The sequence below is a fragment of the Pundamilia nyererei genome, unplaced genomic scaffold (genome assembly GCF_000239375.1).
Source record: "Pundamilia nyererei isolate P.nyererei 1_Seehausen unplaced genomic scaffold, PunNye1.0 scaffold00798, whole genome shotgun sequence".
Lineage (NCBI taxonomy): Eukaryota > Metazoa > Chordata > Actinopteri > Cichliformes > Cichlidae > Pundamilia > Pundamilia nyererei.
In genome coordinates, this window is record NW_005188199.1 from 12329 (window position 1) to 34887 (window position 22559).

Here is a 22559-nt window from a genome sequence, read left to right on the forward strand (position 1 = left end):
TTTATATTTAAAAATGATTCAGGATTTTAATGAATCAATAACAAGTTATTCAAGCTAGAATCAATTTTAATTGGAAAATTGATCATTGAAACCCCACCCCATTGCAAAGAACCCAGAATTTGGTTAAACATTTACAATTCATGATTTACAAAGACTTTTTCAAAATCCTTTCACCTAACAATGAACAGCAACGATGGCTCTTCTGATTAGATTGTATATGGGTGTTAATGCACCCATATACAATCTAATCAGAAGAGCCAAACATAAATAAATATGGAACAGAGTTGCAGTCAAAAGTTTATGAACGGGATCAGAGAACAAAAGCAAAGTGAACTGTATAAGAAAACATAAGTAAAGTGGAAACAGTTGATAAAAACACAGAAATAGATTAACACAAGCCATAAGGTGACATCATCAACCTCCTTGCCCAAATCCTGCTCACCATTGGTGGATCTGGTTATCATCTGGGGGCAGGCAGCTCAGTTACCTAAAGTTGGAATAGAAAGGATTTAACTTTATCATGGTTTCAGTTAGAGACAGCTCATAATCATCAGGTTGTTAATAACTGATTGACAGGTCTGTGTGTTGCCCATGGCTGTGTGATGTTAGAGATTCACCTTGAGGAGAGTGGAGATGTACTATGGACAGAACAACAAACACCAGGTAGCCCATCAGAGTAAACTCAAAATGGAGGAGGGATATTGCGGGGGGCGGAGCTCCAGATGTAATTTGAGGTTTTTCTGCAGAGAGAATCTCACCTGTTCAGGTTAATGTGTGGATGAAATAAGAGGTGAAATCAGAGTGAAGCTCCTCACCTGTGACAGTGATCCAGCTGGATGGAGACTCTCCATGACCGCTGATGTCACACTTGTAGAGGCCTTCATCAGACCTGGAAACATGCTGGATGGTCATGTGACCTGTAGGCTGCTTCCCAATGAAGAAGCCATCTTTAAAGAAAGCAGCTGGGAGGTTGGAGGGAGTGGTCTTTGTTTTACAGAGCAGAGTGACGTCATCTCCCTCCATCACAGGGAGGACAGGACTCTGCAGGATCACTGATCCACCTCAACACAGAGACAAACTACAGCATTTCATCCATTTACACACAGCTTCATCAACACTAACTCCACACACTCAGCTTACCAGTGACTGTCAGGTTAACCATGTTACTGATGGGACCCTCTCTGGACTCACACCAGTAAACTCCACTTTCAAGTGGGTCAATGTAGCTGATGTTACAGGAAGAACCAGATGGCTTCCCCCACCCATCTCCACACTGCGTGTTCTGCTGTCTGCTTGTGTTTCTCCTCAGAGTCCATCCAGCAGAGCTGTCGTCCTCCTCACAGCTCAGAGACACAAACTCATCTTTAAACAGCTGAGAGCTGCTGGGACTCACAGTCAGACGAGCTGTGAGGGAGAGCGGATTATGCAAATTATTAAGAAAAAAAATGGTTCACATGAAACACACTCTACAGCCACTTTTTTTAAAGTAAGCATTTCATATTTAATTCAGTCCAATACATTAACACTGGCAATTAGATTTCTGACTATCCCTAATATTCCCAAATGCATCATTTTGTGAATGTTTCAAATTACCAGTTTTGGGCTGTTCCATAGGATTACTTTTACCTATTTAGAGTACACACTGTAAGCTGTAGGACTGTGCTGGATCAATAATAATAATAATAATAATAATAATAATAATAACAACAAGTCTACTAGAACATGCAAATGCAGCATTATCAGTCTCTACTGTGACCATCACCGAAACCAACCAACTCATCTATACCACTGCAACAGTGATCTTTGAGATGTTTGGCTACAAGATGAACTGAGCTACAAGATGACTACAGCCTAAGGTCAAGGCAGCACGGAGGGAAGTTAGCCAACTATCAGAACTACAGAAAGCTGTGATGAAGAAAGGGGTGCCTAAGAACTAAAACAAGCTGCCAATACCATAACTGCCAAAGACTTATATCCTTGGCTAACTGCTTTTATGTTGTTCTATGCTTTTCTATTATGCTTTCATTTGTATTTCTTTTGTTTCTGTGTTTTTAATGCCATCAACCTGCGAGCATGTTTGGTACTTTGCCATGACCATCATCTGTCTCTATTACTTGGGGCAGGGATAGCTCAGTAGGTAGAGTGGTTGCCCCATGATTGCAAGGTGGGGGGTTCAAATCCACTGAACGGCTACCCTGAGGTACCCCTGAGCAAGGTACCATCCCTACACACTGCTCCCCGGGTGCCTACTTAGTGGCTGCCCACTGAGTGAATGGGTCAAATGCAGAGAAAAACAAGTAATTTCCCCATGGGGATCAATAAAGTATACATTGCTATTATTATATCTGACCCTCTCATATGTTAAGAACAGTCCCAAAGAGGCTGGAAATGAAGCAAAACTGGCCTGCTTGTAATGAAAGCAGGCAGACTTATAGATTTAAAAGAATATACATCTTTTTTATAAATAGCTTACAGTACCAAATCATAATGTATGCCGTGAAAACGGCTGCAGTGCTGCAGATACATAAAAAGAAATAGTAAAAGAAAAATTTATTTCCACAGATCCACTATCTCCTTACATGTGTCTGTCTTCAACAGTAACTTCACAAACAAAGTTAAACTATAAATGAATCATACATTTAGTTGGAAATACAAATTTAAGCCATATATGAGTATATTCAGAGCATTGCACTGCTTAATGTCATCCAATTAATTTTTTTTTCTACAGAAACTTCACATCTGAGAAATTCAGTCCAGTGGAACTCATGCGCCTCACCTTAACTCTTAGATGCACACATGGGGTCAAAAATGATCCCACGTGTGCATTTTCTTCAAAATCTTTAAAATGCAAAGTTGTAATATATTCATATTCCAGGTATTCCTCATAAAACATGTTTGTAACATGAGGCCATTTGCATTTTTATTTATTTTTTCATTAATTTAAAGAAAATGCTGTTTTTCTATCACTACCCCACTCTTCCACAACTGGGGTCAAAAATGACCCCAAGCAGTTCCTATTGAATCTTGTATGGAACTTTCATTCTTAGCAACTCTGACTGACCCACTTACACTTCTGATGGATCAAGAATTAATTTTTACACAGTAATGTACATGATTTATAGTCAGGGCTGCACATAAGTGTCCGCAGGTGCGCATTCGCTGTCAAAACAAAAGTATTCCCAGAAATTCAGAGAATACACGCTTCTTTTGTGGTGGAAGAACACCAAAGTAATTGCTTACGGAGCTTGCTTCTTCAACATCTTTAAGAGTTCTGAACAAATGTCTGTCCTCCTCCAGAACATCTAATGTACCCAAACGAGCGTCCCAACTTCGTATCTGGTGTGTGTCTTTTATTTTGACAGCGAATGCGCACCTGAGGACCATTTATGTGCAGCCCTGTTTATAGTTTCCTGTGCATTTCAAACATTGTCCTTTCTGATTATTTTTTTTAATATTTAAAGTAACATGGCTGCTATGAGGCCAGCAAGGATCCTTGTGGATCTTGCCCTACAAATGATCCAGGACGAATGGGATGAAAAGCCCATCGGAGGCATTGACTCAGAATCTGACATCTCAGATATAGAGGACCCAGACTATTGCCCCCCCTCCCCCCCACCCACTGAACAAGGCCAGTCAGATACAGAGGAGTGGGAGAACTGGGATGTACCAGTCGCGGTGTGTTTTTGGGAGTCCTCTGCATAACCCATTGTACAAGGCCACTATGTCAATTCAAAGATTTAAAGATATTCGCAGTTTCTTGCACTTTGATGACAAGAGGACCAGAGCCTACCGACTGAAAACAAACCACGTGGCAGCTTTCTGCTACATATGGGGCCTGTTTCTGGTCAACTGCAGGCAGAAATTCATCCTCAGTGATTGTGTTACAGTGGATAAACAACTTGTGCCTTTCAAAGGGAAGACCCAGCTTCTGCAGTATATGCCGAGCAAGCATACAAAAGTGATACAAGTGATACAAAAACTGCAATTTCTTAAAATTAATGAAAAAATAAATAAAAATGTAAAGGGCCTCATGTCACAAACATGTTTTATGAGGAATACCTCAAATATGAAAATATTACAACTCTTCGTTTTAAAGATTTTGAAGAATAACAACCGAGTTTATAGCAAAATGCATTGTTTCTATTTGGGGTCATTTTTGACCCCACTCGTGGAAGAGTGTAGGTATTGGTAGGTTGTGCATCCAATGGTTAAAAGATTTAACTTCTTAAGAAGTTTGAAAATGAGCCTAAGTAGCATCAATAAAATCAAACTCTGTGCTACAGACAGTAATGAAGTTGGACTAACTCCTAGTTGTATAATGGTCAAAAAACTTGATAGTTTAAAAAAATCCCAAGGCCAAAGACAGATGACACTCTAAAGATGCTGTTGAAGAATACAACACAAACGTATGAGGGAGATCCTCTATACCAAGACATCACACTTTTAAATGTTAAGAATTAACTTAACAATTAACTTAAAAACTGTGATTTACACAAAATCCAGAGGCTGAAGAACAGAGAGGAAGGAAAAACAGAAACTAGTTAGAAAGATGAAAGGTAGAATTTTACTAATAAAGTCAAACAGGTTTAACATGCTTATATGGCGTAAATTTTACCAATGATATTATCAGTGAGAAAGACAAACTGGTGATGGCTAACCAACCGGACATAATAGTGGTGGACAAGCAGAGGAAGACACCCATAGTGTTAGACATGGTGAATGACAGTAACATGAGAAAAAAGGAACACAAGAAGCAGGAGAAATACTTGATCTCGCCCTAAGATTCGTCATCACCAGCTTTTATTAGTACCACATCCACTTCTCTTCTCAGGCAGCTGCTTGCCTACAACAGTTTAATCAAGACACTTTTTGGGGCAATCTCGATCAGGAACTCTACTGTCACATATTTGCTGCCTCTTCTTCTCTCTCCAGCACAATAGGTGGTGCTCTGTCGCATCCTGCTCCCACCTGCATCACCCCAGCCCAAAAAAGCAGATGAGCCCTCATTCCGTTCATCCGCTTTTATCCATGTGGCCCCAGGCTCCACACCAGAGATTTCCTCACAACTCACAACATTTACTCCTGTTCCTTTTGCGGCACTGGTCATCCCACCCAGCATGCCCCCACACTGAGCTTTCAGTTTCCTGTACCTGTAAAAACCTCCAGTCAGCTCTCAAAGACCGAGAAACCATTGTCGGCATGCTCACCAAAGAAGTTAGGGAGGGTTTCATGATCTGACCCTTCCTTAAACCACCTATTCCCCTCTTTCGCATTAGCCCACTGGTCATCGCTACCATAAAATATTCAGGCAAAAAGCGCATCTTAATTGATTTATCTGTGCCACACAGCAGTCATCTTCCAAGCATAAATAGTATCACTCCCAGTGACCACTGTTCTCTCAAATACTCCACAGTGAACCATGGCATTTCTCTCATTAAAATCGCTGGAAGAGGCGCAGCATGGCCTTTAAAATCCATCACAAGTGCCTGCAAGTCCTGCAAATTCCCCCCCCCCAAATTTCTGGTGCTTGTTCGGAGTCAAGTGGAGGGATACCTATTATTTCGCAGTCAGGCTGACCGTTGGTTTCAAAAGCAGCCCCAAGTTGTTTGACTCACTCTCCAAAACTCTATGTTGGATCCTCTCCAACAACCATAAGCTGCCATTCTTAGTTCATCTTCTCGACAATTTCCTGGTCTATCCCCTCCCATGTCACCGCCAGCTCATGGGTTATTCACCTTGATGGTTAGTCTTCTCCGAACTTGGTGTTCCATTGTCAGAAGAGAAAACTGAGGGCCCTTCAACATCCTTGGCATAACTCTTGACACCAAGCGTTTCCAGGCCTCCCTGCCTATTGAAAAACTCAATCACATCACTCTTTTCCTTCAAAACTTTTTCCTCGTTCCCACATGTTCCAGCTACTCTACCCTTTGAGACACTTAACCTTTGAACTATGCATAATCTCTTAAGGCCACTCATTTATCTCTCACTTGCTTTCACTTGCAGCATCTAAACCATCACTCCTTGACATAATCATGCTGTACAGCTCTTCTAAAGCCAAACTGCGACTCTTTTGACTTCTTCTCGCTAGAATGTATGTGATGTTTGGTGATACGTTTGTACCTTTATCCCAAAAAATACTGCTGAAAATGTTTTTTTTTGCAAAAACAATCACCAAATTGGAAACATTGGATAATGGATGAGTTTGATAAACCTGTCTCACACAGAATGACTACCTTATCTTAACAAGTTTTTCATTAATAAACAAATTCATTTAACTAAAATGTTAAAGCTTTCTCTTTTTGCAGGTGATCAACTAACGTTGTTTAATATTTCCATGTGTAATCTGATATTCTTGGAAGTTTTTCCATTGTGTCATTACTAATATTTTGCATATTTTGCAAATTTTAGACTCAGATAGAGAAGAGGGAGATAGTGAGTGTGAGGATTCCCAGGGAGGCCTGTGCCAGGTGCTTTCTGGAGCAAAGATAGTGGGAGCCCTCCCTGCCCAGCAACAGTTTTAATGGTGGTAGATAAGCAGAAGAAGACGGCCGTAGTGATAGATGTAACGATCCCAAATGAGAGCAACATGAGGAAGAAGGAATGCGAGAAGCTGGAGAAGTATCAAGGCCTCAGAGAAGAGCTCAAGAAGTGAGTTTTAAATAGCCTCTCAGAACACCAGCCATGTTTTCTGCAGTTTCAGCCATCTCCTGAATCTCTATTTTGGAAACTACTGCAGCACCAAGCACACATACACACACGCACAGAGCAAACCTGCCTGGAGGCCTGTAGCTCTAATACAATGACAAATTCTGAGCTAACTTATAAAGTTGCTCACCATCATGTAACTACTTATCCTTAACATTGATTATTAGGCTAAGTAAAACCATATAAAAATATCCTGGATATGTTGAACTTTCTTTCTAGTCCTGAGCCGAGTATAAGATAAATAAGAACTATTTTGGGATATGAAATTTGCAAAGCTACTCGATTAGAGTCCAAGGATAAAAATATTTAAAGGAAAACTTGAAACTGTGATTGAAGAAGTTTATTCACCTTGCTTTGTTGAACAAGTCAGCAATGAGTTCAGAACTGCAAAGAAAGATAGAAGAAAGATAGTCAGGAGAATTTTCACAGAAAGAAAGAGCAACAAACAGGTGTGAATAACATGCGTGCGTTTCGTTAGTTGAGGTTAAGGCGATTGACAAGAAAGCAGGAAACGTCCTCCGTAGAGCAGGCCGGATGTTTGCAATTACAAAAAACAAGTAGGCAGAAAGGCTTCTTCACATTTAAACAGTTTATATCAACCTGTTTTTCTTTTACTGGCCAAACTGAGAACACGAGACAGTAGACTGGATATTTTTGTTGTTCCATTTCATCTTGAAGTGTGCAATGAATTTCTGTTAGTGTTTTCCTGGCCTTGCACACAATCTAACATAAAAAACAAAACAAAACAAAACACTGTGTGGTTTTGAGCACAAATCAAAATCTCTCAATATTATATATATTTTTTGAATAAAAGAATAATGGAAAGTGTCTTAGTAATTGTGTAAACCTCTTAGAATTCTTCTTCTTTCCACATCTTATGGCTTGCCACTCCTCAAAAAATCACCATCACCAAACATGTGTTTGAGCTGTAACTTATCAAATCAAAAGACCTATGTGAAACCTAAAGAAATTATATTACCAGCATTAAAAAATATTCTAAGAGTGTGTTATTTGCATCTTCTTTCTTATGTTTCTTATTGTCACATGACCATTTAGAGTCGTTCTGTAATCCCCTACTGAAGCACTGAATATGCCCAATAACTAACCAACTACAGCTTTATTTCCTAATGTAGTAATGTAGTTTAAATCTAGTGTAATTTAAAAGGCTTTATTCAAATCTGAGTCTGGATATAAAAATAAAGACAACTTACAGAGCAGCCACAGCAGATACATTCCCTCTATCGTGCTGATTGATGATGCTATAAGATCTTAGCTGCGTTCGCATGTGTGACAAAAAAACTTACCGTCAGGAAGAAGGACTGACTAGCTGCATTTTTTAGTGGTTTCCTCCTCAGAGAAGTTGCAAAGCTTCTCAGAAGCAAAGATGGGTAGAAGTTCACTAAAGATTCTAGTAATCTGACAAAGCTCTGTGCACAAGGGACCAAAGATCACAGTTGGAGGCTTATGATCTTTAGGCCCTCAGGCAATGCTGTATTGAAAACTGGGATGATTCTGTTAAAGAAATCACTGCATGGGCTCAGGAACACTTTCAGAAAAAACTTCCACAGATGTAGGTTAAAGCTCTCTCATACAAAGGAGAAGCCATATATACCTTTGGAGTCACAGGCTGAATATCTGAAAAAGCACCATGTCTACAGAATAGCCTGTAGACATGTAGAAAATGTCCCTTTCTGGGAAGGCCTTATATTTTTCAATTGCACGATCCTAAACCATATAATGCATCTATTACAACAGCATAGGTTAAAAGTTCAAGTGTCAAACTGACCTACCTCAAACTGACCTTTGACTTTTACCAGCCGAAAACATAATTAAATGAAAAATCGGACAAAGACATGGAGATATATTGAGAGGCTAGAATCCTCTATCAGACATGAGCTAGTTGGGTATAACAAGCTTTCCAAGTTCCAACTGGGACCACAAGAGGATGACAAACTATATAAAACAAAAGAATATTAAACACACTCAAAGTATACCAGCACACTGCCATCAGAGTGCATTTGGTATCTAACATATCTCTTTTTAGGGTAGGGTAGACTATCTTCAATTAAAACTCAAATTGGATTCACTAATTTTCTTGTCTTAATTGTCTTAAAGGGTTAAACAGTATGTCTGTGAAGGTTCTCAGTCATCCAGGTCATCGTAGTCTAAGGAGCTTGGAAAGAAAAGGATTTGGACTTCTTTAAGTTGCTTGAAAACGTTTCACCTCTCATCCGAGTCCCAGATTTAAGCTCTGTGGAAGTAACCCTCCGAGAGGGACAATGGACCCCCTAATGATCCTCTACCTAATCACATGAGCTAAGGTGTGAGAATAGGTGTAGGTCACAATCAGCCAAAATTTCGGGTGAGCTCATTGTGAAGCCTAGCCCCACCAAACCAAACAGCCACTTCGTAAATGCATGGCACAACATAGAAGGGCCACCTCAATGGGACAAAACTTGGCGGTTCATCCAAATCTAAAGGACAAAGGTCACTCTTTCGAGGATGCCAATGTTCACATTTTGGACAGAGAAGATAGATGGTTTGAAAGAGGAGTGAAAGAAGCAATTATAATGTCCACTGTGAATGACAATCTTTAAAGTTGGTGGTGGTTTATGACACTAACTGTCTGCCATCTATAATCCAGTTTTCTGATCCGTTCCCAGACACCTTAACGCCCACTCACATCCTGGGTCATCTGACCTCAGGAAATCACATAATAGGGCGGGGCTAGGTTTCACAATGAGCTCCTCCGAAACCTTGGCTCGGTCCGAGTGTCAGGTGAACTGAACTTCAGGTAAGAAGTTATGATCTGCAGTCTACCTGGGTCAGATATAAACCAAGTTTAGGTGGAGTTTATTTTCATTATGCTGACTTTTTCTTACTGCGTACTAGCTAGCATGATGGAGTGTCTATACAGCTGGGTGGGTGCTATGATGTTACTGATGTTGAACTTTATTTTATTCATAAGGTTAGTTATTAGAGTTGCCAAACGTCCCCTAAAAAACGGAATGGTCTCATATTCAGAGAAAATATTACGCGTTTCGTATTGAGGTGAAAAGGAGCACAGTTTGTCCCGGACTTTAGCTACAATGAAAAAGACACAAAGCTGGATTTATTCTGTGTCTTTGCTGCACAGCTGCCTCTTCTTCTCTCATTCTCCCCCCTCCCTCTCCTGGTTCTACTTCAATCATGAAACTGATCAATGATCAGCTGATCGGCTTTTCTCTCTTGTTTGTTTATCGCCCACTTTGCGCCAGAAAGAAGAAACCAGCGGAGGTCAGTTAAACAACAGCAGCACGTTTAAGTTTGATCAGCTGTTGTTAGAATTTATTTAATATTAATTTCTAGTATCAGCTGATGTTTGCTGGAGCCACAGCTGTAAACCTGCTGGTCATGATATGGTTTGGTTATCTGGTGAGAGGGAAACATGAAGATGAAACCAGGAGATGTCCTTACTGAATCATCAGAGCTGAACAGGTGATGGAGAAACAGGTTTACCTTTTAGGTGACATGAATGAGTTAAAGGGAAGTTATGAACTGTTTCTGAGAGACAAATAACACCACGATCGTTAGTTTTTTTTACGTAGCTGACAGCTGGTAACTGTGCAGGGGCGGGTCTAGCAAAGTGTTGCCAGGGGGCCAGGTAGGGCATTAACAGGGAAAGGGGGGCGCAAAGAAATACTTTGCTTTCTTATTCTCATTTAAAATGTCTCGCTTTAAAAAAATAATTATCTGAATCTTACAGTAAACGATTGATAGATTGATACATATATACCATCCAAACAGTGTACATCACTGTCACAACAGCATTTGTTTGCATTCAAAGGCTTAATAATTTTTCCTATAATGGTGGGCCGGTCTCTAGTCAAAATGACCGGGCGGAGTTTTTTTGTCCCAGTCCAGCCCTGTATGCAGCTCATCTGCAGTCTGGTGTTGCCTACATCTTCCTATTCAGAAGACAGAATTTCTCAGTTCTGAGTACAATCGAAAGCACCACGACTGCAGTTTTTGTGTTGGATGTAAAAAGCGCACATGACACTGTGACATAGGTTAGAATCATGGCGGAGGTCAACGACGGTCCAGGCGTGGGATTTCTCTCGTGGAAATATGCAGATTATTTTTTCCTTCCCATTGGTAGGTGGCACAGTGCACTTGTGGCAAGTAAGCAAGCTAGAAGACTGGCAATCTGGCTGGATATCCAGCTACAGAAGCAACACATTAACAAGAGAATTCTGAGTAAAACCAAAGTTACTTTCCCTAGTAACTAGTTACTTTGAAAGTAACGAGTAACTTGAAGTAACCGAGTTACTTTTAAAGTAACTAGTAATGTAACTAAGTTACTAATTTAAAGTAACTTACTGGTTATAGTTAACCCTTTAAAGCCGATCGGAGAGGGCACGCTCCATTTTGCGTAACTATTTTTAAATCCCGGTAGCACTGCAACCACGTAAGCTAGCGCAATATTTTTTTTTGCATATGAAACCAGAGGAGTTGTACTTACATCTTATGCCATCAGCTTGTCCTCGGTCACGGTTTCCTTCCACATATAGCTTTGCAAAAACTGCATAAAAAGCACTCGCAGCAACAAAAACATAATATTCCAGAAACACAGCTGTTCATAACACTTCCTACATCCATCAGCGCGAACTATTGCATATCCGCCATGACCTGCCCGAAACCAGAAGTGATGCTATTTTGCGGAAATGTAGTTTTTTTTACCATCAGGGCCTTATGAGCCTATACTTGTGTTTTTAAAAGTTATGTTTGGCTTTATGACTTTCTGTGTCGTTTCCGGGATGCTTAGGACTCATATTGCACTGCTGGAAATAGTTTATTTTGATGCATATGCTGTTTTTTTTGCAAATTTGCATTATAATATTTATTTTTGTTTTTCCAGCAGTATATAAAAATTGGTGTATTTCAAAAATAAAACTATGAAGACACTTAAAATGGGCGATTGTGGCTCAAGAGTTGGCAGTTCGTCTTGAAATCGGAAGGTTGCTGGTTCGAGCCCCAACAGTCTCGGTTGTTGTATCCTTGGGCAAGGCACTTCACCCGTTGCCTACTGGTGGTGGTCAGAGGGCCCGGTGGCGCCAGTGTCCGGCAGCCTCGCCTCTGTCAGTGCGGCTCAGGGCAGCTGTGGCTACAGTGTAGCTGCCATCACCAGTGTGTGAATGTGTGTGTGAATGGGTGGATGACTGAACGTGTAAAGCGCTTTGGGGTCCTTAAGGACTAGTAAGGGGTTTAACAAATACAGGCCATTTTACCATTTTTTTACCATTTAAAATAAATTTCCTGTGGTGGGAAACTAGTTTGTGCAATTTTTTTGTATTTACAGTTTTGAGGGATAAGCCTCTTAAATTTCTCTAACTAGAAATATATCTTTAAAAAACAAAAACGATTTTTAATTTTTTTGTAGTTTATTGCATTTTTTGCAATTTATGTAATTACTATGCACTTAATGCATACATATTATTAAAATTTGGGCTATAATGGTTGTATCAACTTGAAAATGCTCCCAAAAATGGCACTACAGCATGTAAAAATATAATATAAGCTCTGGCGGACTTGGTTCTATGCTAGGTCTTAAAGGGTTAATGGCTAAACTTAATCAAACAGCATTTTAATTAACAAATCATTTTAGAAATTATACAAAAAATTACTAAAAAATGTTATGAGTCAACCTTGAGGTTCTAGCATGACAGTTTAGATGATCTGCTTCATTACAGAATATGCAGAATTTGCTTTTTAAATGTTGCAAATATTACGTTCTGGCATATATATGAAGGGCATATTAGTCCAGACTGATGAGAACTCACAAATGAAGAAAAAAAACTGTAAAACCATGTCTAGAAACACAGCCATGAGGGAAACCAGCTGGTTCTTCATGCACCATTACTTGTCTCTTGGCTGGGTTAAGAAAGCATTGATGAACCTACAGAAGTTCTGGAGAAAGTCCCCTGAATAAGCTGCAGAAAGCAGATGGGTGATAGATGGGTGGACTTTCAATAGTTAAGCATTATAGCATGTAGTTAAAAAAAAGTTTGTGGTTAAGGTAGAGCAGAGGTCTGTGTGAAATGCAGAAACAAAAGGCCTTGTGTACAGCTGAAACACTGATAGCTACCGCAAGACAAAATGTGTTTCTACCAATGTGCAACAGGAACTATCTAATCTGAATTTTAGTGCAGATATGTGTCATTTTAGCATTAAAGATAAACATATACTGGTTATACAAATATTCTCCTTTGATTTTGATTTCAACTTCTAAATATGTTCATCTCTGTGACATATTCCAGTCTCTTGTTTTAATAATATATCATCTCTATAGAAACAAACAGAAAAGAAAAAAGAAAAAAAAAAGGTGTTAAATTTTCTCTGAAAAGGAAACCACAGTGCTGACAGCGATGCTCGGTCAGGACGGAGGAGGGTTGTGTTATCTGATGTGAACTGATCAAAAACATAAACAGCATGATGAACAGAGCTTCTCTACTCCGACTGCTCTGTAAGTTCACTTTTTGATTTTATTTTTGGGTTAAGATTAGAAAATACATTTTCCGTTTATACTGGACCCAAATCCTAATAAATATGCCACTGAACCATGCTTTGATCGGATTTATGAATATATTTAGTGACTCAGCACTGGTTAACAGAAAAAATCTAACTGACCATGTTGCAGCAGTAAAAGAAATAAGATACCAAAACCAATTAAATTGTATTTATATATTGCCAAATTACAACAGTTACCTAAAAGTGCTTTATATAGCAACATAAAGACCCTCCAGAGAAAAGAGAAAACCTGAACAATCAGATAACCCCTATAACCAAGTTGACAGTGGGAAGGAAAAACTTTCTTTTAACAGAAAGAACCCTCTGGCAGAACCAGACTCGGGGAGCAGTGGCGATCTGCTGGAACCAGGCTGAGGCCAGGCAGGAATCTCTAGACTTTGATGTTAGCAGGCAACATTTTGACATGTAGTGAGATCAGGGAGCAGTTGGAAGAGAGCCTGCAGAGGTGGCCGTATGCTCTGCATAGTGAAAAGAGTGAAAGAGGCAAGGCTGAGATGGTCTGGTCTAGCCTTCAGATTTGCATCACCGCTGTGTCGGTGGAATTTAATAAACTCGGCCGTCTGCTCCTTGCTATCTAAAATATAACAGGACACTGGCGTAAATTGTCGACCGTCTCACACTTCTGTTTAATCAGTTTTCTGTTTAACGTTTATTCAGCTGTGTGAAAACCCCGGAGGAAATAAAGTTTTTTTTAATCTAATAATCTAATAACTTTGATCTCAGCCAAACCGATTTACTCCGGAACAAATAAAACACCGAAAAAAGGCAAACAATTACATTTTTAAGTTATCCAAGTGACTTATATATCATGTTTAACCTGAGTAGCGAAAGACCGGGGGTCGAAACGATGAAGCCGGGAGTCCGCTGCTCTCGCCGGCTGGAGTGACCATTGAACCCCCCCCCCCAGACGTCTCCGAAAACATCGGCACACTTTTGCAAATATGCAATGTCTTGATAAACCGAGCAGATATTTGTAATTTACACAGCTACTTTCTCACCTTAAAATATGTTAAAAGTTTATTTTGTGACCCAGAAAGATTAATAAGAGTAATTTTAAAACTTAGTAGCGGCCGCCATTGTTGGAAACCGGAGTTTGGCTGGGCCGCGCTATGAATTCTGGGATATGGTGGGTCACGAAGGACACACCTGACTCATCCTTCAAATTCGGGGAAAAGGAGGACGCATTTGTCGGCCGCATTTGAAGGATTCGACGAATTGGGACAGCCTTCGTCGCCCGGCTGTGACGTAATCGGCCTTCAAATGCGGCCTCCGGAGGATGCAGCCGACGTTTTGGGACACAGCCATAGTGTATAAAAGGCCCAAAATTCCTAGGATAATTCTGGGTTCTTATACAGGTGTGTGTAAGTTCATGTAAGTTTATATACTGTTCATTTTGCATTTAACCTTCTGTTGGTTCGAGCCAGCCCACCGTCTGGTGACGTCATCCAGTTAGTAAGGGTGGCAGTTTTAGTATTGGATGAGCGCTGTTACTCTGGTGGAGCGCACCGATTCCTGATGTGTGCCTGAATGATAAGTGAATATCAACCTGTGTTGCATTTTCCTTTGTTTGTGTTGACACTGTGATATATTTACAATTTTGGAAGTTAATGCAGTTCATAGTTTTATGGCGGAATATAATGGGGGAGCCTTTGTTTTGTGCAACCACCGGAAGTAATTCCTTTGTACTGAGGGTAATTAACCTCACACAGAATGCTGTTTAGTTGCATAGTGTGAGCAGTAGAAGTGTACTACATTGGTCTGATCCTTGTATATAGTTATGTTAGCTATTTTGTATTATGCATATATCTGAGTATGTCATTTATCTCTACACTGTAATTATCATTTATTGGTATTGTGTACTTCTTTTGTAGAAAACCACACAAACACACCTGTGATTACAGCCACAGGAATTGAGCTGTGAGAGAATAAAGATCCTCAAACCAAACCTCAAGCTCCTTCTTCTGTACTCTGGGATAATTTGGCCTTAAGTGGTGTTCTGGCCGACACACCAGGGTGAATCAGTGCCAACCGTGTCTATTCCTGATATCCCCACTATACTAGGGATAGGGAGAGATTGAGGAAGCTGACCTGCTATGATGATCCCCAAAAAATGAGTAGCTCAAAGATCAAGGAGATTAACAGAGTTAATGTGTTTTTACAAAACCAGGGAACACTACTGATGATAATATATTGCACCCTTGAATCAATAAATTGAATAAATAAACTGTTCTTTTTTTGTCAAGTGGCTCTCTCAGTTTAGAAAGTCTGTGAAAGAAAACTGTGTGTACGTTTAAAAAAACGACTTTGTCTGTACTTTTTCCATTGCATACATGCTTGCATACAATGCTTTGTACATACACGATTGCGGTTTGCATGGTTTTACTTCCTCTGAATGTTGCACACACTGCTGCAAAACCTCAAGCTAACCCAGCTGTCTTCCTTTGTAGCCGTCATCTCCCTACTGTGCTGCACAACAAAGCAAGGTCAGTAACCTTCTTCTGTCACACTCTAAAGTTTTCATTTTCAAAATTCTTTATTTTATACAGGGCCTTGGTCCATTCTCTAAATTCATCCTCTGTCCTAAACTAGTTGTTTTTTAGCTCCTCCCCTTTAAACCAACTCACTTTAAAATAAGCTGTCCTTATCAAACACAAGCTTGAAAGACAGGCAGGTGCTGCTTCTGTGCCTTACCTAACAAATGTGTGGGTCCACACACGCTACGCTCCTCTTCTATTCACAGGCCACACTCCTTCTGGCACTCATGCTCCTTCTCACTTCACGCCACTTAGCTAAACTCAGGAATCCAGAAAACAGGGAGGGTCCAGGGAATCTATGTATAGAGAATATCAGTTAGAAAAAACGCTAGAGAATTCACAGGAGAGTAAGACGAGGAATTTGCTGGGGTTACACAAACTCAATTTGCATAACAATTGACTCTCTGTACACACAATGCTGTTGAAAAAGAGCAGCGAGAATTATCAGGGACTCACACCATCCAGTTCACCCTCTGCTCAGACACAAAAACTGTACATACAGTCTGACACACATCAGAGCCATCATCAAACACAGAACAAGGTTTTTCAACAGCTTCTTCCCCTTCACTGTCAGACTCATGGCAAAACAAAAAATATTGAACACCGAATGCATAACGGGATAAAATCACTGACTAATGTGCAATATATTCACTGAAACACACTTGTAAAAATGTGATATGTTATGTGTGCAATACTAGGAAGTGGCGGGAGCCCAATAATGAGCTCAGCCCAAGCAGTCAGGAGACAGTGGAGAGAAAGCGAGAGAGAGGAAACAACAAACATGTGGCCAAGAGTGAGCCAGCCAGAGCGACACAGAGACCATGACAGAAATGAATCACTCACTCTTTCATCAGTCATCTTTGCCAATCAACATATCCCTGAACTGCTCAAGTTTAATAATACTGAGCACACCTTGGATGATCTCTCCCTCTGTGTGGTTCACATGAAGCCACTCATCAATTTGGTTGCGTACAGTAGTACATGGTAACTTATGTCATTTTTAATGTTCTCAAACTGACCCCCATGTACTTTAACGTCTCTGCTTAGCATAAATGTCTCTTAGGGAAACTGTATGATCAGGCTTACAGTGTCCCATGTCTGCTGTAAAGTTGCTAACTGGTTTCACTCCCAGCTCTAGGCTAAGGTGTCTGTGTAGTTGCAAGGGTAGTCCTCCATAGTTAGCTGTCTGCTGCTCCAACATACCTGTACAGTGATGTCTGCCTCAGGTTTGTTAAATGAAGGATCAGGATCAGCTGCCTGTGCAGCTTGCTGATCTCCAAAACTATGTTACAGGCCTTTAGCTGTGTTATACAGGAAAAGTAGGTACAGGAGACATGAGGGGTATTCCTTTTACAGGCTCTTCCTTAGCTGTTCATTAAGCAGAATTTTAGACCAATCTTTTGTTCATTTACATGTTCCTCCATCTTTTCTCCATACGTTCTCTTGTAACACAAACCATGACATTAAATCAAGTTTACATTTTTGAGGTATAAATACACAAAATAATAAATACACCTTATCTGTATTTTTATGCACTATAACTAAATTCTGCTGTCCAGTTTCATAGCATTAACACTGTGATTAATCTACTTATTGTTATCTTAGTAAACTCTCTTTATATCCTAACATGTGCAAAAATACTTCACATCAGAAAACCATAAACAAGTCTTATTCTCCCATCTCCCCAAATCAGTATTTACTATACAGTCCATAAACATTATGGGTGAGAAATGGACCAGGGTGAAGTTATATTATCAATCATAGAACCTTGTCCAGGAGCTACATTTTTGAATAAATAACACATATTCAGTGTGGCCCATCATTTTGTTAGATAATAGCAACTCTCATTTCAACCAGCAGAGGATCTGTGAAAATATACGTCTTTCAAAATTCAACTTCCATTGAACTAACATGAACAAGGTTTTATGCCTTTAAATATGCAATTTGACAACTCAGAGTACCAACAGAAAAAGTAGAGACAGGAGACATTTGTTGCCTTCAGTCTAGAGTAACTTCCTCATTAAACAGATGGGGGCCTTGGAGCAAGCTACTGCATTCAGTTGCGTCCCTTTTGTGGAAAAGACATGCAATTACATCTGTATAACCCTAACTAAGAATCAGTGCAATAATTCAGTAAATAAGTCATTTTATAACAATAAATTCTCAAAAGAGATTACAATTGTGACCACATTTGTAGGTGTCACACTGTGAGGTGCTCATTTAGTGCAATTAGCTTCTTTAGCCAGTAGGCATTAGTCAAGTCAGGTCCTTGGGGCTGTCCAGCCTTCATGCTTTAGACTCTTTCTTCAATGTCTGCCACTGTGATGGATACTGGACCCTGTTCGGGGAGTTGCTGTGGTCTTCTCTGAGCCACCCCTTTCTTTATCACAGCTTTCTGTACTTCTGATAGTTGGCTAACTTCCCTCCATGCTGCCTTGACCTTAGGCTGTGGTCTCAATCTCTATGGAGGGTACAGCTCCTTGTGGCTGTTGTTCATCTTGTAGCCAAGCATCTCAAAGATCGCTGTTGCTGTGGTATAGATGAGTTAGTTGTTTTCATTGATGCCAAAGCCACAGTAGAAATTTATACTGCTGCATTGGTAAAAGTAAGCAGGTGTAAACTTACCAAGTAGTTACTCTAGATAGATTGCAAACATGGAGTCTGTTGAACAGCACAAATTGATCTTTCAAAGCATTCACAAATTGATGCATTAAATGGGAGTGTAAAATATTAGAAATCCAATCCTTCTTATTGATTTGCATAATCCACTCTCCCTAACTGAGTTCAAAACACTCAGGTCAGCAGGAGTCACAAAGTTTCATAACTTCAGTTGATCTGAAAGGTGTCTGATTGCTGCAAAAAGGAAATAATGCACTGTATATTTCTTATTGTTCTTCTCAGCTCATCTGACTGTGAGTCCCAGCAGCTCTCAGCTGTTTAAAGACGATTTTGTGTCTCTGAGCTGTGAGGAGGACGACAGCTCTGCTGGATGGACTCTGAGGAGAAACACAAGCAAACAACAGAGGACTCAGTGTGGAGATGGGTGGGGGAAACCAGCTGGTTTTTCCTGTAACATCAGCTATATTGACCCACTGGAAAGTGGAGTTTACTGGTGTGAGTCCAGAGAGGGTCCCATCAGTAACATGGTTAACCTGACAGTCACTGGTAAGCTGAGTGTGTGGAGTTAGTGTTGATGAAGCTGTGTGTAAATGGATGAAATGCTGTAGTTTGTCTCTGTGTTGAGGTGGATCAGTGATCCTGCAGAGTCCTGTCCTCCCTGTGATGGAGGGAGATGACGTCACTCTGCTCTGTAAAACAAAGACCACTCCCTCCAACCTCCCAGCTGCTTTCTATAAAGATGGCTCCCTCATCAGGAAGCAGCCTACAGGTCACATGACCATCCAGCATGTTTCCAGGTCTGATGAAGGCCTCTACAAGTGTGACATCAGCGGTCATGGAGAGTCTCCATCCAGCTGGATCACTGTCACAGGTGAGGAGCTTCACTCTGATTTCACCTCTGATTTCATCCACATATTAATCTCATCAGGTGCAATTCTCTCCACAGAAAAACCTACAACCACACCTTCACCAACCACCTCAGCTCCTCCCTCTTCCTCAGTACTGTCCCCTGACTCCTCCTCCCTCCAGTTTGTATTCCGAGTGGTCCTCCACCTGGTGGTGTTCTGTCCATACTTCATCTCTACTGTCCTCATGGTGTCTTTGTATCGATGCAGAGCCAAAGGTAACACTCTGATCGGTCAATATGCTGGTCATTGATCAGACTGATCATTTCTTCCTGTGTAAGCAGCTGATTTAACTTTCTAACATTTACAGGAAACTACATGCATGCCTCTATGGTAAAGACCCCACTCGACGAGGCTGAGCAGGGATTGAATAATGACTATGAAGATGTCACTATAGAGCATCACTTCTGAAGCAGAGCTCATGTTCAGCTTGATATTGATGAAAACGTATTCCTGCTAAGGATTTATATCATGTGCTGCCTATGTATCACTGTAGCTCTGTACAATAGGTAATGTACAAGGCAGTTAGCTTTTTTCTAAACCAAACCTGCAGATTGGAAAAGATAACAATTTGAGCAATTCTGAGCAACTATCGTACCCTTTGACTGCAGATTTATTTATTTCTCATTTTAGGAAGACATTCTTTGTTTGCTGTCTCAGTGTCTCACTCATATCTGAATAATGAGCTTCAAAATAAAAGATTTTAAAGGGAGACTGTTAGCAGGGCCACATAAAGACTCCTTTTTAAACTTGAATGCTGTGCCATGCACATGAAAGACAACATGTACTATATAAAACTATTTAATTTAAGAACCACTTAAAGAAAATGTTCTTTATTGGTGGATATGGTTGGTAGAGAGAATTTGTAGAAAAGTGTTAAAGCTACAAAGTATTGAAAGATGTAATAACACACTGTTTGACTCTAAACCTGAGGTTTAGTGATAATTGAAAACAATGTACAATGACACCAGAATTTACCATTCATTTAAATTTGAGTCTTGTTTATATTTTACTGCTACTCTTACATGTTTAAATGGATGCTGCAAATCCTGTAAAAATAATGTTGTTCCTTCATCAAAGAAGAATAACATCTGTAATCAAGACAACTGGTTTAATAATGAGAGAACTTAAGAACTTGGAAGAATTAAACATTACTTAGTGTTTATTTATTGAGATAGCGAAACGAATGTATTTGGAGATTAGATTCCAATGAGATACAGAAAGGGATCCCAGCAGTGATAGGATTTAGGTCAGGAGCCCGTGGAGTCTAGACTCTGGTGGTAGTGAAAATGAAGACTGAGGCTTGGGTGGAGCTCTGACCTAGATGTCAGTAAGGTGGAGGTGAGGAGGAGGTGGGTTGCACAAATGAGAGTCTGAAAGTGAGAATGATGGAGAGCAGAAATGTAAACTACAAAAAAGTGGAGGCTGAGTGTTCCAAAGAAAGCAGGCAAGAAGATGATTCCACAAGAGTAATGATGACTGATGGCTACCACATGGTAGTGATGTAGAAAATGGAAAAGCAACCCAAACAAACAGATAGATGAGTGATTACAGATCGTTCTTATTGAACTCATACACAAGCTTTATAACTATCACAATGAAAATGCTAAATTATAGACATCTTTACAAGATGAGCAGTTTTTTTCCTCCTCTCAGTGTTTCCTCACATCTCACAATGCTAACGTGTCCTAATAAAACTCATTAAAAATAAAACAAGCATTTTTTTTCTTTAACCAAAAAAGGAAACTCTTTACTGGTTAAATACTGCTGTCAGCATTAGCGTTAACGCTGTGTTAACGCTGACACCACTAGTTAAAAATGTTACAACTTTAAGGAATTACATTATCTTATTTGTGCTTTAAGGGGGCAGAATATAAATTCTCAACAATTCTCATAAGCAGCACAAGATCGTGATCGAACACAAGGACTGAAATCATTCCTGCTCAGGCAGGTCAGCAATCACTACTACACATCTAATAACCTCTGCGCAGCAGAAACATGGCTTTATACAGCCACACAATATAATGTTCAAAAACACATTTGATATTTAAGGAAACAAACAAACCCCCCAAAAGATAAATAAGCTCAAATAATGAGCCAATTTTAGTGGTAATTTCTAATTTGTATTTAACTAAAGTGTCAAAATAGAGATTCACTTAGTTCACAACAGTACTCTGCTTTGGAGTCGTACAGTCTGTTAGGATGCAATCCCATGACTGAGCAAGGGCTGCTGGGTAATGACGTCACAATAACATAATCTGGACTTTTTATGCAATAAAACTGAGCGAGACTTTTGTCTTGAACTCCAACTTTATACCAAACCAAATGTCTAGTAGAGAGAAAGTATAAACAGCGTAGTGTCAGTGTAGAGGATGGAAATCCGCCAGGATGGCTGTGAAACATCTGCTGACATCTTGTTGAATTTAATGGTGTAAATTCACAAAGAGCCACAGGTCTTGTGATCACATCATGTACATTAAAAAAACAAATCAAAAAACAAAGAAACTAAAAAAGACCAACTACTGAAGCTCACATTAGAAATTATTATGAGTTGTGATTTTTTTTCCCTTTTTTAGGGGTCCCCCATCTGCTGAATCCCAATTTTAACATTGACTGTTGTAATTTTACTGTTTAGGTCTGGAGGTGAAGTCACCCTCTGCCATGTAGGCAACAGTAAATTATTTTTGTTTACTGCATGTCTCCTACAAACTAGCCCCATTTATTTAAATTATAGTTTAAATTCTAACAATATTTGTATTCTTAAGTAGTAACATTATTATATCATTATATTAATATTGCACAGGTTTAGTTACCTTTGTACAATATGGTTAGTAGAATCTTCCTTCAAAGAGCCCTTTTTACTTTCTTACTTTGAGTACATTACAGAGCATGTTCTTTTTCACTTTCACTCGAGTAATAAACTTACTTAGCTAAACTGATGGTTTGTAGCTTGAACCTATTCGCTGGAACGTTGAAGACAATATAATTACACAGCAAGCAAGACACAAGTAGGCAACGTTCTTCGTGTTGCTCATGCATGAGGGAGACCTGCCTGGAGCCAAGTGTCGTTCCACCACTTGACCTCCGTCAGACTCTCAGCCTGGTTCCCCATAGCAACTCCTTTTATTGTGGTTACATGAATATGCATAAGGTCATTAACATATGACATCTTACATAGGTGTACATGTGAACAAAGAATACTGTGTGTGTGTGTGTGTGTGTGTGTGTG

General features: G+C 39.8%; 2 protein-coding genes and 1 long non-coding RNA gene across 3 annotated transcripts; 2 read left to right on the forward strand and 1 right to left on the reverse strand.

Annotated features, from left to right (window-relative positions):
• Positions 1–279: 279 nt before the first annotated feature.
• On the reverse strand, positions 280–1612 carry LOC102201322 (Fc receptor-like protein 5). Its single transcript, XM_005754981.1, has 5 exons — positions 1594–1612; positions 1141–1404; positions 816–1061; positions 618–740; positions 280–487 (listed from the first exon to the last, which is right to left on the reverse strand). The coding sequence occupies exons 1-5, from the start codon at positions 1610–1612 to the stop codon at positions 480–482; spliced, it is 660 nt and encodes a 219-aa protein (XP_005755038.1). The 3' UTR covers positions 280–479.
• An 11545-nt stretch (positions 1613–13157) lies between these two features.
• Positions 13158–18723, forward strand: LOC102201120 (uncharacterized). The gene is made up of 3 exons (XR_312472.1): positions 13158–13207; positions 15720–15755; positions 18708–18723. It is a non-coding gene; the product is annotated as an uncharacterized LOC102201120 (long non-coding RNA).
• Positions 18724–18745: 22 nt separating this feature from the next.
• LOC102201599 (Fc receptor-like protein 3) lies at positions 18746–19741 on the forward strand (the record flags this gene model as incomplete). Its single annotated transcript, XM_005754982.1, has 3 exons — positions 18746–18971; positions 19051–19548; positions 19641–19741. Coding segments are annotated over 3 exons (825 nt in total), but the record flags the coding sequence as incomplete, so codon positions are not given.
• Positions 19742–22559: the final 2818 nt, after the last annotated feature.

Bases quoted from the DNA above. Each gene is read 5' to 3' on its own strand.
- LOC102201322 (XM_005754981.1), bottom strand. The intron at 1,062-1,140 runs GTAAGCTGAGTG...CTCTGTGTTGAG, and splicing joins GGTTAACCTGACAGTCACTG to GTGGATCAGTGATCCTGCAG. The intron at 741-815 runs GTGAGGAGCTTC...TTCTCTCTGCAG, and splicing joins CAGCTGGATCACTGTCACAG to AAAAACCTCAAATTACATCT.